The 15,103-nt window shown below is 38.0% G+C and overlaps 3 protein-coding genes across 3 annotated transcripts; all 3 read right to left on the bottom strand.

The window, feature by feature from the left end:
* Positions 1-1,879: 1,879 nt before the first annotated feature.
* On the bottom strand, positions 1,880-4,690 carry LOC107731741 (granzyme B-like). The gene is made up of 5 exons (XM_016542899.1): positions 4,634-4,690; positions 4,327-4,474; positions 2,456-2,624; positions 2,124-2,384; positions 1,880-2,029 (listed from the first exon to the last, which is right to left on the bottom strand). Exons 1-5 carry the CDS (start codon positions 4,677-4,679, stop codon positions 1,880-1,882), a joined length of 774 nt encoding a protein of 257 aa, XP_016398385.1. The 5' UTR covers positions 4,680-4,690.
* A 902-nt stretch (positions 4,691-5,592) lies between these two features.
* Positions 5,593-7,861, bottom strand: LOC107731739 (granzyme B(G,H)-like). The gene is made up of 6 exons (XM_016542898.1): positions 7,857-7,861; positions 6,870-6,940; positions 6,480-6,627; positions 6,231-6,369; positions 5,890-6,147; positions 5,593-5,789 (listed from the first exon to the last, which is right to left on the bottom strand). The coding sequence occupies exons 1-6, from the start codon at positions 7,859-7,861 to the stop codon at positions 5,640-5,642; spliced, it is 771 nt and encodes a 256-aa protein (XP_016398384.1). The 3' UTR covers positions 5,593-5,639.
* Positions 7,858-14,725, bottom strand: LOC107731738 (DNA excision repair protein ERCC-1-like; the record flags this gene model as incomplete). The annotated part of the gene is made up of 6 exons (XM_016542897.1): positions 7,858-8,156; positions 12,061-12,129; positions 12,746-12,817; positions 12,952-13,051; positions 13,197-13,273; positions 14,501-14,725. Coding segments are annotated over 6 exons (606 nt in total), but the record flags the coding sequence as incomplete, so codon positions are not given.
* Between the last annotated feature and the right edge of the window lie 378 nt (positions 14,726-15,103).

Below are 15,103 nucleotides of genomic sequence, written 5' to 3'. Positions count from 1 at the left end.
TTCACACGATACCAGCCCCTCATCAGCGGCTGCCGTGTTTGGAAGACACTGCTCTCTCATTCACATGATACCAGCCCCACATCAGCGGCTGCCGTGTGTAGAGGACTCCGCTCTCTCACTCATTCAGGGCGATATGCAGCCCCCGCTTCAGTGCAGCGACAAGCGCTTCAGTCGCTTACCCACTCACCAGCAGTAAAGCGGCAAGGAGTCACCTGATGCCACTGCATGGAAAAGTGCGCGAAGGCGAGGAGTCACCTGATGCCCCTGCTTGGAAAAGCGAGCGAAGGCGAGGAGTCACCTGATGCAACTCCGCTGCTGCCAGGAGCCGGATGTGCGGAGAAAAGTGTAAAGGGACCAGGGAAGAGGCGCCACGGCAAGCAGAGGAGCCCGCGCCGTGACTCCCGCCCACCGTCAGCTGCCAAGCCGTCGTCCTGACAGCCCGGAGAGGAGGGAAGAATAGCCTACGCGATCGGCCCAGGTCTCAAAATTGTTCAAATTTTTGTTTGATGTGTGTGTGTATGATGCATAAAAAATGCATACATGTGCACAAAGAGCTCTTTCCTCCTCACTCAGTCAATGTAGTCAGACGCAGACTACCCCTTTTCAACGGCATGGTGAAGTCTCTAACATTGCCTCGAAATGCCCTGGTTCTGAGACAAGAGGTATGCAACCTGCTCAAAAAAGGAGCGATAGAACGAGTCCCTCCGAGTGAGCTGGAGAGCGGGTTTTACAACCGCCATTTTGTGGTGCCAAAGAGAGATGGAGGACTCCGCCCGATTCTAGATCTCAGGCCCATCAACAGAGCGCTCTGCAAGTGTGCGTTCAGGATGATATATCAGCTGTGAGCCTGCCTAACAAGCGTCGCTATTGGTTGTGGGAATTGTGTATTTTATCTTCGCTGAGTATGTGACTTGTACAGGCTGCTCGTAGCCTCTGTCACGTTTTCAAAGCACTATTGTATTACACACTGTGCCGATGCTTGTATCGAAATGACAATACCACGTGATTGATGACGTTTGAAGCTTCGAACGTCATGCAGTATCGGAAGGTTGGGACAGCTGGTTTGAAAAAAATTGGCGCTTCACATGACCCTCGGTTTCCCCTCACTACTATATAGTGGATAGGAAGTGGTTTCGGACACAACTATAGTGATGTTAAGACAGTTTAACTTGATAAATTAAAGTTGCTGATTGATCATGGGAAGCAAGTCATTAGTGGTTGTCACTAAATAAGTTATCTGCCAGCTAAACAGTATTAGACAGTTCTAAGCAACTATTCTATTCTATATCCTATTAAAATGTAATTAAACACCGGTTAATTTAATATAATATAGCGTTACCATTGGGAGACATCCAGATGTGCTTGAGGGTGAACCTGCTCCACGTCCAGGTGACCGTTGGTACTCTCCGACGTTAATGGCTCAAACATATAGGGCCTGATTCCTGTGACAAAATGGTCCCCTGTGTGCTCCTGCTCCTCATCTTCCTCCTCCGACTGCTCCAAACTAAATTCTTCTCGCTGGAACGAGACTGCTGGCGGTGTGTCAGGTGGTGAATAGTCCTCAACAACTGACTGCAAACTTGCGTTCAAATCTGCCTCCATTTCTGAATGAACCGCCTACTTTACTACATCCAATCAGTTCGCAGTAGAAAAAAACAAGCCACGCCCTCTGTTTTCTTCATTCAATATTCCGTTTCTCTCGGAAGTACGTCACAATACGGAAGTAAAAGTCGGTCGCAACTTCCAGTTCACGCGGACTTTAAATGAATAGAATCAGCTTTACATATTCACAAGTGTAATAGTTTGTTGTCAACGAATGAATCAATTTTCGATAATACAGACCAAGATGTCAATTATTTATTTATTTGTTTGTTTAATTTTAACCAATGTTCTTTTTAATCCAGGGGAGGAAATAGGAGGTTTTTACATAAACTTGAGGATATGATTTATTTGTACAGTCACCATTAAAGGTATATGAAGCAATTCCTTGTGGTTTAGTATTGCAGATAAGAGGACTTCCTGAATCCCCCTAGTGAATAAGATGGATAGAGAAATACATTAATATAATATAACACAATATAATATAATACAATATAATATAATATAATATAATATAGAAATACCGAACAAAATGCATGCTTCCCATCTGAAACACTGCAGATCATTCTCTCAGAGTTGAAGTAATGCTGCCACTTGTTTTTACATTCAAAGCTGAACTGCAGTTTAAGCTTGACCTCCTGCATCACATCTGATGCCTGTTCTCCTTTTGGTGTTTTCAACCCCCAACCAGCAATGTAGCATTTAACATTAGCTGGTGTTTTCCCATTTTTCTTAGGAAGAGGCATAACTTTCACAAACTTATTCAGCTTGGCTTTGTTCTTCAGCTGCAAATAGCAAAATAATTTATAGAGAGCAAAGTGCATAAAAGAGTGACAGTAGGTGAAGGTGAAAATACCTTTAGTAACATGATATCATAGCTGTAGTCCTCTTCCTTGTTCTGTTTAAACATAGGATGTTGGATGAATTTCATCACTGGGATTCTCTGCTGGCTCTTTTCCACCTTGGTAATGTTGTGTGCTCCCAGAACAACCTCAAAGTGGTCCTGATAAAAGTAGACATTGTCACTACGGAAAAAAATCAAAAACTGTTATTAAGTTATTTTTAGGGCTGCACGATTAATCGTATTTTAATCTCGATAACGATATCCACCTTTCTCGATTAATTAAAAACAATCGTCACGATATTGGCCGGCTCGTTAATTAGACAGAAAACGTGTTTTTAACTTGGCATTTGCGTTATCTTGCATAGACTTGATCGGTGTCGCGTCATAGCTGTGTGAGCGGAGTCGGCGTGGGGGAAAACAGTCCGTTCCCCCTCATTGGAAAAGCATGTTGACTCAGAATGGCCTACATAAAATCATTTCTGCCGCATATTACAGACTAACTAAAGTTGAAAAAGTGAAAAAGCATAATAGGAACCCTTTAAGACTTGATCGGTATCACGTCATAGCTGTGTGGGCAGAGTCGGCGTGGGGGAAAACAGTCCTTTCCCCCTCATTGGAAAAGCATGGTGTTGACTCAGAATGGCCTACATAAAATCATTTCTGCCGCTCGACAGAGCAACATACGCATAAAAACTGAGCCTTATTGGGTCGGACTGTCCGTACGATATATGTGACTAGACAAACGACCCAACGGAATGGCCAGAGGTGTCGTTTCCCGACATTTTTTGTTACCTAATTGAGCAAGAGACACATGTTTTGCTACACTAACCATGGTATTTGTAGTAAAACTGTGGCTACAATTGGTAATAAAAATGCCAAAAAAAAACATGGTTAGCCTATTATATTTTTACTATAGTAATACCATTGCTAATTTTCGTAAGGGATTGTGTATAATAATATGAAATAAATGTTTTAATAGATTATGACATCACAAAATATCAGGGAGATGTATTTGATTGCGATGCGAAGGAGGGTTACTGTAAGCCCCATCAGAACTGGGTTGCGGTGCAGGAGGACGGGACTAACGACAGATCATCGTCAGATCAGGTTTTTTTTTTAAACTTATTAGAGGTACAGAACGCCACACAGCAACTTTTCGACATTGCACCAAGCAAAAATCAATCGAAATCATCACAAAAAGTAAAGATCAAGCACCTAACAAGGTCTCCGCGCGTTAATTCGAATGGTTTGTTTTCCCCCACGGCATAAACGGTTATGACGTTTTGTGGGCGTTCCCAGCAATGCCGAACAAGTCTATTGCTAACAAGTCTTCACTAGCGTTGCTTGTGGTTGCCAGATGTGAAGAGCTTTCTCCTTTAAGGATACACTTGTTTCTGCCCGAGGTTTTACTTAATCTGTGCAATCTGGCAACCCCGTGTGCGCGCTCAATGATGGCGGAACATGCGCTGATGATATGATGGGTAAATGAAGTCAGTCCTTGCGTCCCAATGTGCATACTATCCACCCTATCTGCCCTAAATAGCAGCCTATGGAAAATTACTAATGTCACATACTATTTAGGATGGATAGTATGCACATTGGGACGCAGGCAGTATAAGTAGTACTGTATATGTAGTCAGTGGAGGTTGGTTAAAGGACACATGAAATGTTATTGCATTTACCCTTTTGATAGAATAATCGTGATTATAATTTTAATCAAAATAATCGTGATTATCAGTTTAACCATTGTCGTGCCCTAGTTATTTTAGTTGTAAAGTATTTGAATAACTAAAGCACAAATTTACAGATAAACTAAAAGTCTTGATGCTACCATAGTCCTTTTTGAAAAGCATCATAAATAATGCAGCCAGAGACCTACTCACTTCAAACAGTGGGCTGCTGTCAGTACATAATCCTGTCTGATCAGCATTCCTCCACATGTGTGATGATTTATGTACTGAATAGATGCCATGTAAGGCCTAGAATGAGGTTTAGCCTCTTTTCCTCCAATAATACCACTCTCCATCCCACCTATGATAAAAACATGAATAACTTGCACTATTACCAGGCTATTTAAATTATATATTAGCTTTAAATATTTAATAGTTTTCCAACATTTTTTTTCTAAATAAATAAATAAAATGAGGCACAAAACAAATTCTGGAAAAAATGTAATGAATGATATCTTACCAGCCATAGAGATAACAAGGAGAAGAAGAAAAGAATAAAGAACCATGGTTCAACAAGCATTAAGTGTGAGTATACTGCAAAAAAACCACTCTTTACCCCTCACTATAGGTGTAACTCCTCCCCCTCTTACCTCAAACCACAAACTGTGTACAAAATAACAAGTAGCCATTATCCAACAAACAATCGAGTCACAGGAACAAAGAGTACTGAAATACTATTCCCAGTTAAGGTTATCAGAAAAGAAATAAAACAGGACTTTAAAAAGTCCTTAATTCTAAATCTAGTGTTTATCCAAAAAAAAAAAGGTTGGGATGAAGTTTTAGTGTCCTATAGAGATCAAACACAGACTGATCAATGTACATATTGTATTTGCAGCCAATTTTTATTTGACTGGACATTGCTTATAGCAAACATAAAAATCTGTGGAAAAGGTGGTGGGTGGGGGGCATCTATAACATACAAGAAGTGAGTGATTTTGCTAAACCTTAAAATAAAGGTCATGACATTTGTTCTTTACTTTTGTATGGACATCTTCATTTTTGCAGTCACAGATGGTAGTATCTTTGCCATTTCATAACATTTTATATGTAATGGTATGATAATCTATACCTTTCAACATCAAGAATAAATATTGTGAGGTACAGTCCCATATACAAAAGTTCTACAGCTGATTTTATTTTTGTTTTAGGATTGTACAAGATTTATTTATTGCACTTTAACCTGTTTGTCTTTTTGTTGCTTTTTTTTAAATGCAATTTAAGAAGGCTAGTCCAATAAAAGTAGGTTATATCATACAGGAGCTTAGTGGCCTCATTTGTTCTTCCTGAACACAGCATTGGAAGCAATAGACAAAAAAGATTTTAAAAAATGTCAATTTTTAACCATTTTTATGACATTCCATATGGAAATGGTAGCTCGGGAGTAGCCAAGAATTAGTAATAGAGCTTGTTAGGCTTCAATTATACACATGATAGATCATTTACATGCATAAATGATGCTATTTCAATCACTTAATATTTTTTTTAATCCACGGAAGGAAGGCAGATATTTTCATGTAGACTTCGGGGTACTTCTTGGATGTACAGTCATCAGTATATGTGTATGCAGCCATTCCTTTAAGTTTAGAGTCACAAAAAAGAGGACTGCCAGAATCACCCTAAAGAAACAAATGAAAGACTTCAAATGTAGTCTGCCACTATGTGAAATATCAGATGACATAAACCTTTTGTTAATTATCGAAAGTAATGTTGCAGTACCTGACAGAACGCCCTTTTCCCATCCGAGAGACTACAGATCATTTTCTCAGAGTTGAAATGGTCCTTCCACTTGTTTTTGCATTCAAAGCTGAACTGCAGTTTGAGGCCGACTTCCTGCAGAGCATCCGATACTCTTCCTCCAGGTTTTGTCATGCCCCAGCCAGCAATGGAGCATTCCACATGGGCAGGCATATTCTTATTGTTCTTAGGGAGCTCAATGAAATCCACAAACTCATTTCGCACAGCTTTGGTCTTCAACTGTAACATATTAGTCAGTCAATACCTTCTAAGAGTTTTGTGGAAGAAAAAAAAGATCCACCCAATTTGAGCACCAATAATACCTTTAGTAACATGATATCATAGATAAAGCGACCGTTCTCATACTTAGGATGTCTGATGTACTTGTCTACTTGGATAGTCTGCTGGCTGTCCTCGTTCTGACTAATATTGTGTGCTCCCAGAACAACTTCTAAGTTCTTGCTGTGAAAACATTTAATGTTGAGATTATTTTAAGTGGTGATAACCGCAGAGCATCATGTTAGTACATTGTTTATAAAAAAAATGTATATGTTCAAATTGTACATACTCACTTCAAACAGTGACCTGAAGTCAGCACATAATCATCCCTAATCAGCATTCCTCCACATGTATGTTGTCTTCTATACTGGAGAGATGCCATGTATGGTCTGGAATGAGGTTTTACCTCTTTGCCACCTACAATACCACTTTCTAACCCTCCTGTGATCATGATACTAGAGGTTGTCATGGCAAATATAGTTAAAACATGGGTACAGTACATACCAGCTAATTATTATTAATATATTTTAATAAATAAATCACTGAAACTGCTTGCAAGCCATTGATACAAAAAATGTGTATACTGTACATACAGAAATATGTCTTGTAAATTAATTGTATTCAATTAAAACATTCCCTCCCAACAGAATCGTCCTTATTGATGTAATATGTAAACGTCTTACCAGACAGAGAAAAGACATACAGGAGAAGACAGACACTGAGCAGCATGATGTACGACTGTGCTGATGCAGGACTGGAACATGAACAGGATTTAAGCCTCAGTGGGGTCTACTTTTATATGTGACAAAGTATGTAGGTCAGAGACTACTCTCACCTATATAGCCTCTGCCACACATGAAAGTGCACAACGGAAAGGTGTAGGGGAAAATCTGACTCGCATGAATTATTAACAATGCGAGTTCTCAGGAAAAATTAAAGGGAGAGTCCACCCAAAAAATTCTGTCATCATTTACTCAAACATATCATTCCAAACCTGCATTACTTGCTTTCTTCTGTAAAACACAAAAGAAGATATTTTGAGGAGTGTTGGTAACCAAACAGTTTGGTGACCATTGACTTCCATTATATAGACCAAATAAATATCACCTTTATTTCCCACAGAGGAAAGTCATGCAGGTTTGAAACAACTTAAGGTTAAGTAAACGATGACAGAATTTTAAATTTATTTGGTTGGATTATCTCTTTAAGAACTATATGAACCATATAACTTCTAAATGAATGCACTAGATTTAAATTAGAGAAGAAGATTCTAATGATCACTGTCTGTAGTATAAAACCTCTCACCTGGCTTGTTACTTGTTTTGTGCCAGTCAGTTAGTTGTGAGATTTTCTGTGGCATTTGTGATGGCCATACACTTTTGGCCCAGAAACACATTCATACTCGGAGTCAGTTTGCCCATATAGTCTAATTCCGACATATCATTTGAGTCTGTTCTTAAGTTTCCACCCTTTTTTTATTATATGACAAGTGGTTTCTACGGATTTTGTTTCAGTTGCAGTACGAATCATGGCGTTATAATAGAATATCCCCACCCACTCTAAAACAACAACATAACATACAATTACTGGAAAATATTATTCAAATTTATTGAATTTTTCGTAAACGCACATAAAAAATGATGTTATTTTCACAAAAAGTTTAATCTTGCCTCATTCTACTAAGTCAGATTGAATTTACAGAATTACAAAAGCAGGTTACACTTTATACAAAAATTAATTAAACCACTGCATTTATGACTGTTTATGCCCCAATTACAGGCCGAGATCATCATAGGCCAAAGAGCCTGAAGCCTCCAGACGACCATGTGCTATATGGCCCCAGATCCTTATTGTAGGCACTCTGTTTGAAGACAGTTGGTGATTTTATGAAAAGCAGTTTGGCTTTATCAGCTTTCCTTCTTTTTGGTCTTTATGAGGGGCTGATGCAGTACATCATAAAGCCTTCTTGCCTAAATGAACCACAAACAGGAAAGGAAATAAAGACACATACCTTTGGACAAGTTAAAATGTCAAGTGCACTTATTGTTAAAATTTGTGTGCAAAAACAATATATGTAAAACTATGTAACATATGTAAACTGATATCAGATGCTACATATACAGTGGAGAAAATATTTATTTGATCCCCTGCTGATTTTGTAAGTTTGCCCACATCTGTAATTTTTATGGTAGGTTTATTTTAACAGATGGAGACAGAATATCAACCAAAAAATCCAGAAAAAACACATTATATAAAGGTTAGAAATTGATGTGCATTTCAGTGAGTGAAATAAGTATTTGATCCCCACATGATATCATAGATAAAGCGACCGTTCTCATACTTAGGATGTCTGATGTACTTGTCTACTTGGATAGTCTGCTGGCTGTCCTCGTTCTGACTAATATTGTGTGCTCCCAGAACAACTTCTAAGTTCTTGCTGTGAAAACATTTAATGTTGAGATTATTTTAAGTGGTGATAACCGCAGAGCATCATGTTAGTACATTGTTTATAAAAAAAATGTATATGTTCAAATTGTACATACTCACTTCAAACAGTGACCTGAAGTCAGCACATAATCATCCCTAATCAGCATTCCTCCACATGTATGTTGTCTTCTATACTGGAGAGATGCCATGTATGGTCTGGAATGAGGTTTTACCTCTTTGCCACCTACAATACCACTTTCTAACCCTCCTGTGATCATGATACTAGAGGTTGTCATGGCAAATATAGTTAAAACATGGGTACAGTACATACCAGCTAATTATTATTAATATATTTTAATAAATAAATCACTGAAACTGCTTGCAAGCCATTGATACAAAAAATGTGTATACTGTACATACAGAAATATGTCTTGTAAATTAATTGTATTCAATTAAAACATTCCCTCCCAACAGAATCGTCCTTATTGATGTAATATGTAAACGTCTTACCAGACAGAGAAAAGACATACAGGAGAAGACAGACACTGAGCAGCATGATGTACGACTGTGCTGATGCAGGACTGGAACATGAACAGGATTTAAGCCTCAGTGGGGTCTACTTTTATATGTGACAAAGTATGTAGGTCAGAGACTACTCTCACCTATATAGCCTCTGCCACACATGAAAGTGCACAACGGAAAGGTGTAGGGGAAAATCTGACTCGCATGAATTATTAACAATGCGAGTTCTCAGGAAAAATTAAAGGGAGAGTCCACCCAAAAAATTCAGTCATCATTTACTCAAACATATCATTCCAAACCTGCATTACTTGCTTTCTTCTGTAAAACACAAAAGAAGATATTTTGAGGAGTGTTGGTAACCAAACAGTTTGGTGACCATTGACTTCCATTATATAGACCAAATAAATATCACCTTTATTTCCCACAGAGGAAAGTCATGCAGGTTTGAAACAACTTAAGGTTAAGTAAACGATGACAGAATTTTAAATTTATTTGGTTGGATTATCTCTTTAAGAACTATATGAACCATATAACTTCTAAATGAATGCACTAGATTTAAATTAGAGAAGAAGATTCTAATGATCACTGTCTGTAGTATAAAACCTCTCACCTGGCTTGTTACTTGTTTTGTGCCAGTCAGTTAGTTGTGAGATTTTCTGTGGCATTTGTGATGGCCATACACTTTTGGCCCAGAAACACATTCATACTCGGAGTCAGTTTGCCCATATAGTCTAATTCCGACATATCATTTGAGTCTGTTCTTAAGTTTCCACCCTTTTTTTATTATATGACAAGTGGTTTCTACGGATTTTGTTTCAGTTGCAGTACGAATCATGGCGTTATAATAGAATATCCCCACCCACTCTAAAACAACAACATAACATACAATTACTGGAAAATATTATTCAAATTTATTGAATTTTTCGTAAACGCACATAAAAAATGATGTTATTTTCACAAAAAGTTTAATCTTGCCTCATTCTACTAAGTCAGATTGAATTTACAGAATTACAAAAGCAGGTTACACTTTATACAAAAATTAATTAAACCACTGCATTTATGACTGTTTATGCCCCAATTACAGGCCGAGATCATCATAGGCCAAAGAGCCTGAAGCCTCCAGACGACCATGTGCTATATGGCCCCAGATCCTTATTGTAGGCACTCTGTTTGAAGACAGTTGGTGATTTTATGAAAAGCAGTTTGGCTTTATCAGCTTTCCTTCTTTTTGGGGGGCTGATGCGGCTGATGCAGTACATCATAAAGCCTTCTTGCCTAAATGAACCACAAACAGGAAAGGAAAATACCTTTGGGATACAGTGGGAAAATCTTTATTTGATCCCCTGCTGATTTTGTAAGTTTGCCCACTTACAAAGTTTGCCCACATCTGTAATTTTTATGGTAGGTTTATTTTAACAGATGGAGACAGAATATCAACCAAAAAATCCAGAAAAAACACATTATATAAAGGTTAGAAATTGATGTGCATTTCAGTGAGTGAAATAAGTATTTGATCCCCTACCATCCAGCAAGAATTCTGTCTCCCACAGACTGGTTATGTGCCCATGTGGAACTCAGATTAGTCCTGTCACTTTAAGAAGTTACTCCTAATGTCAGCTCGTTAGGTGTATAAGACATCTGTCCACACAATCTGTATCTTCCATTCCAACCTCTCCCACCACCATTGGCAAGACCAAAGAGCTGTCAAAGGATGTCAGAGACAAGATTTAGATCTGCACAAGGCTAGAATGGGCTACAAGACCATCAGCAAGAAGCTTGGTGAGAAGGAGACAACTGTTGGTGATTATTCGGAAATGGAAGAAATACAAAATAACAATCAATCGGCCTCGGTCTGGAGCTCTGTGCAAGATCATGATCATAAGAAAGGTGAGGGATCAGCCCCGAACTACACGGGAGGAGCTTGTTAATGATCTTAAGGCAGTTAAGACCAGTCACCAAGCAAAACATTGGTAACACACTACGCCACAATGGACTGAAATCATGCAGCACCCACAAGGTCCCCCTGCTCAAGAAAGCACATGCACAGGTCCGTTTAAAGTTTGCCAATGAACATCTAAATGATTCAGAGACGGCTTGGGAGAAAGTGCTGTGGTCAGATGAGACCAAAATTGAGCTCTTTGGCAATAACTCGATTCACCATGTTTGGAGAGAGAGAAATGCTGACTATGACCCCAAGAACACCATCCCTACAGTCAAGCACGGAGGTGGAAACATTATGCTTTGGGGCTGTTTTTCTGCTAAGGGTACAGGACGAATTCACCGCATTGAGGGGCAAATGGACGGGGTCATGTACTGTAAAATCTTGGACGAGAACCTTCTTCCCTCAGCCAGAACACTGAAGATGGGTCATGGATGGGTCTTCCAGCATGACAATGACCCGAAACATTGTCAACAAACGAGTGGCTCAAGAAGAAGCATATTAAGGTCATGGAGTGGCCTAGGTCTCCAGACCTCAATCCTATAGAAAATCTGTGGAGGGAGCCGAAACTTTGAGTTGCCAAACGACAGCCAAGAAACCTTAAGGATATAGAGAGGATCTGTAAAGAAGAGTGGAACAAAATCCCTCCTGAGATGTGTGCAAACCTGGTGACCAACTACAAGAAACGTCTTACCTCTGTGCTTGCCAACAAGGGTTTCTGCACCAAGTACTAAGTCATGTTTTGCTTGGGGATCAAATACTTATTTCACTCTCTGAAATGCAAATCAATTTCTAACCTTTAAATAATGTGTTTTCTGGATTTTTTTGGTTGGTATTCTGTCTCTATACGTTAAAATAAACCTACCATAAAAATTACAGACCCTTCATTTCTTTGTAAGTGGGCAAACTTACAAAATCAGCAGGGGATCAAATTTTCCCCACTGTAAAATCAACTGCTCAAAACATAACAAAGTGTCTCTACACACCTTTTGTGGACCAAGTCCAGGACACAAAACTAGTTCTTCCTTAGATGCCTTAATGATGCCCTCCAAAGACTGAAGAGATAAATGGCATCAACATAAAAGAACATACAAGTTTTTCAAGTTTATTGGCAATGGGCTTTTTTGATGAAATTTTAAAAGTTTAAGGTTGGTAATATTGATTGATTGATTGATTGATTGATTGGAAAGAAGCCTTTTAAGCTCACCAAGTCTACATAATTATTTGATCAAAAATGTGAGTTTAAAATAACCATTTTCTATTTTAATATAGTTTAAAATGTAATTTATTCCTGTGATTGCAAAGCTGAATTTTCAGCAGCCATTACTTCAAGTGGCACATGACAAAAATCAATCATTTTGTCCCAAGTAACAATTCTTATTATCAATGTTGAAAACAGTTGTGGTACTTAATATCTTTGTGGAAACTCTGGAAAATGTCATTTTTTCAAGATTATTTGATGAATACATAGTTTAAAACACAGCAATTATTTGAACAACGAGATTTTATGTAACAATGTCAAAGTCATTACTGTCACTTCTGATTAATTAAATGTGCCCTTGCTGAATAAAAAATAATTTCTTTCAAAAAATCTTACTGACCTCAAACATTTGAACAGTAGTGTAAGTAAAACACTAAATGTGCAACATATAAAGGAAAAGCATTCCTTACAGAAAACGTAGACAGAAGAGTCATGGCATCTGTCTTATTGACAGACTTTACTGTGGTTAAACAATCTGTAACCTGTCAAACAAAAATAAAGTATTAAAAATGACAATAAATGATCAGGAATGTTTTATAAGAATAATGACATCAGTGCAATGAAATGAACCAAACATAATTATTTTAGATTTATTAATAGGTTTTTGTGCTCTAACCTGGGACCGGTAATTTTTCTCCACTTGTTCTTTCAGAACATCTGCAGGTTTCTTCTCGTAGGATTTATATGTCTCAAGGTAACGGCCTGCTTCTTCAGGACTTACACACAAACTGATATGTTTAGTTAAAGAAACTAAAATTGAAGCACTAAAAACTAACAGAGTTGTAACTTTAACACCTTATATTTCCACAAGCCACTAAGGGAATTCCCCTTCCGCTTGATTATTTTGAACCATCCCCTTACCTCCAGGCCAAAATGAGGGTACAGTCAGCCATGATGCATATTCGAGCAAGCTCTTTCAGTGCATGATGAGGGTCTTTCTGAAAAATGGGGTAGAGAGAAATGGGACATGAACATCAATATACATTAAATTACATTATTATACACAGAAACAAGCCACAAGCAAAATGCTTTTGTTAATTTACATTTCTCAATTGATTCTACATTATCTACGATGTATTGTTTTCATACCAATCATGATTGTCAGCAACAACATGTCTGCTACCTTCTCACTCATTTTCTTTGCAAAGACAGGATGATGTGGTTTCACACCTGACTGAGAGGATTTCATTCTCACATTACACTTACAAATTGAGTTTTAAGTGCACATACACATGCTTGCACCCAGGTTTTTATATTTGAACACTCAATATTTAATTGCATTAAATATTAATAAAGTATTATTTACGGTTTATTAGCATTTAAAATATCTGCATAGACATTCAGTAACTAATTTAATAACAATTAGTTAATAACAAACACCAATTTGAAATACACATTCAAGTGGTAAGCAGATAAAGGTTGCAGTAGAGCTTGCTATACTTCATAACTTTTAATATACAAATCTGGGGCAGGTTTTGACATCATACAAATATCAACTTAATACTTTCTTTCCTCCATGATTCACTGCGTTAAAAGCCAACAATAAGTTGATTTGGAATTGGCCTCAAATGTGCAAAACAGCACTGGTTCCATATTTATGTACATGATTGGTGAAGCTTCAAGGTTACCTTTGTATATATTTGGATTCCTATTTTGAATAGGTATTTTGATTTGAATTTATTTTTTAAGAGGGGCATACAGCACAAAACACTGACAACTGTAGTATTACAAATCATTTAATTTTCTAACCAGTGTAATATATCTTCTCTGTACTATACCAAACCAAAAACCACCTAAGAAAAAGAGCACAGGTTGTCCGCCCCAAAACATAGTCTGGCACAATTTCTCCAAACTCCCAAGGAACATTTCTCACAAACTTTAGGATGGGGTTGCCTCTCTATAGACAGAAGAATACATAATATTATATAATCATGTTCTACATTTGCATGTTATATTGTGCAAATCAACTAACAGTTACAGTCAGTACATTTTGAATTATGTTTGGATGTTTATACTGACACGTATTTGCATGGATGCATGAAATCCATTTATTATATTCTGCTACTTCACACCAGAGAATTTCTCAGAAGTACAGTTTATTTATTTCTATAAATGGATAAGTAAAATGACTGAGCATTGCCTTATTGAACATACAGTATACAGACCTGTCGAGGACTGACAATAATACTGTTTCCAGATCCAAAGAGATGAGGAGGAATGATACAACTCTCCGAACTCTGACTTTCCTCTTTCGTTTGATCTTCTGTTGGTACTTTTTCTGGTCCTTGCTGCTCAGCCTCAGGTTTTCCAGAGGCTGTGGAGGACGTACTAACTGATCCACTACCAGCTGTGTATACACTGCTTTGCCCTGCAGCATCGCTCCTACTTTGTTTCCGGGAAATCAAAAATAAAACTAGTGATAACAAGGCGCTCTGATTGTCTGTCCATGGGCTGCTCCCTGAAGAGCCCTGTTTTTGCTCTGAACAACAAACTCTGCATAGGACAGTGGTTGGCCAGAAGCTGGGGGAGCACTCTGAGCAGATGAGGTCTCTACTTGACCATCTTTGGCCTTAAATAAAGATGCCACCTGTGTGAACAAAAGGAACTGGGTTACTCGAGTCATTTAAGAAACACTGCCACTTGAGTGCTTTAATGGAATCTAAGCGGCCATATGCACTTTTGTACCATTCTTTTTTTTAAATCCACTTATGATGTTATGTTAGTCAAGGTTTCTTACAACTTACAACTTTTTTGTTATATGAAGGTCA

This window comes from Sinocyclocheilus rhinocerous, unplaced genomic scaffold (assembly GCF_001515625.1).
Source record: "Sinocyclocheilus rhinocerous isolate Xijiao unplaced genomic scaffold, SAMN03320098_v1.1 scaffold2083, whole genome shotgun sequence".
NCBI classification, from domain to species: domain Eukaryota; kingdom Metazoa; phylum Chordata; class Actinopteri; order Cypriniformes; family Cyprinidae; genus Sinocyclocheilus; species Sinocyclocheilus rhinocerous.
Note: the sequence above shows the minus strand (reverse complement) of the source record. Positions and strands in the feature narration are given on the sequence as shown.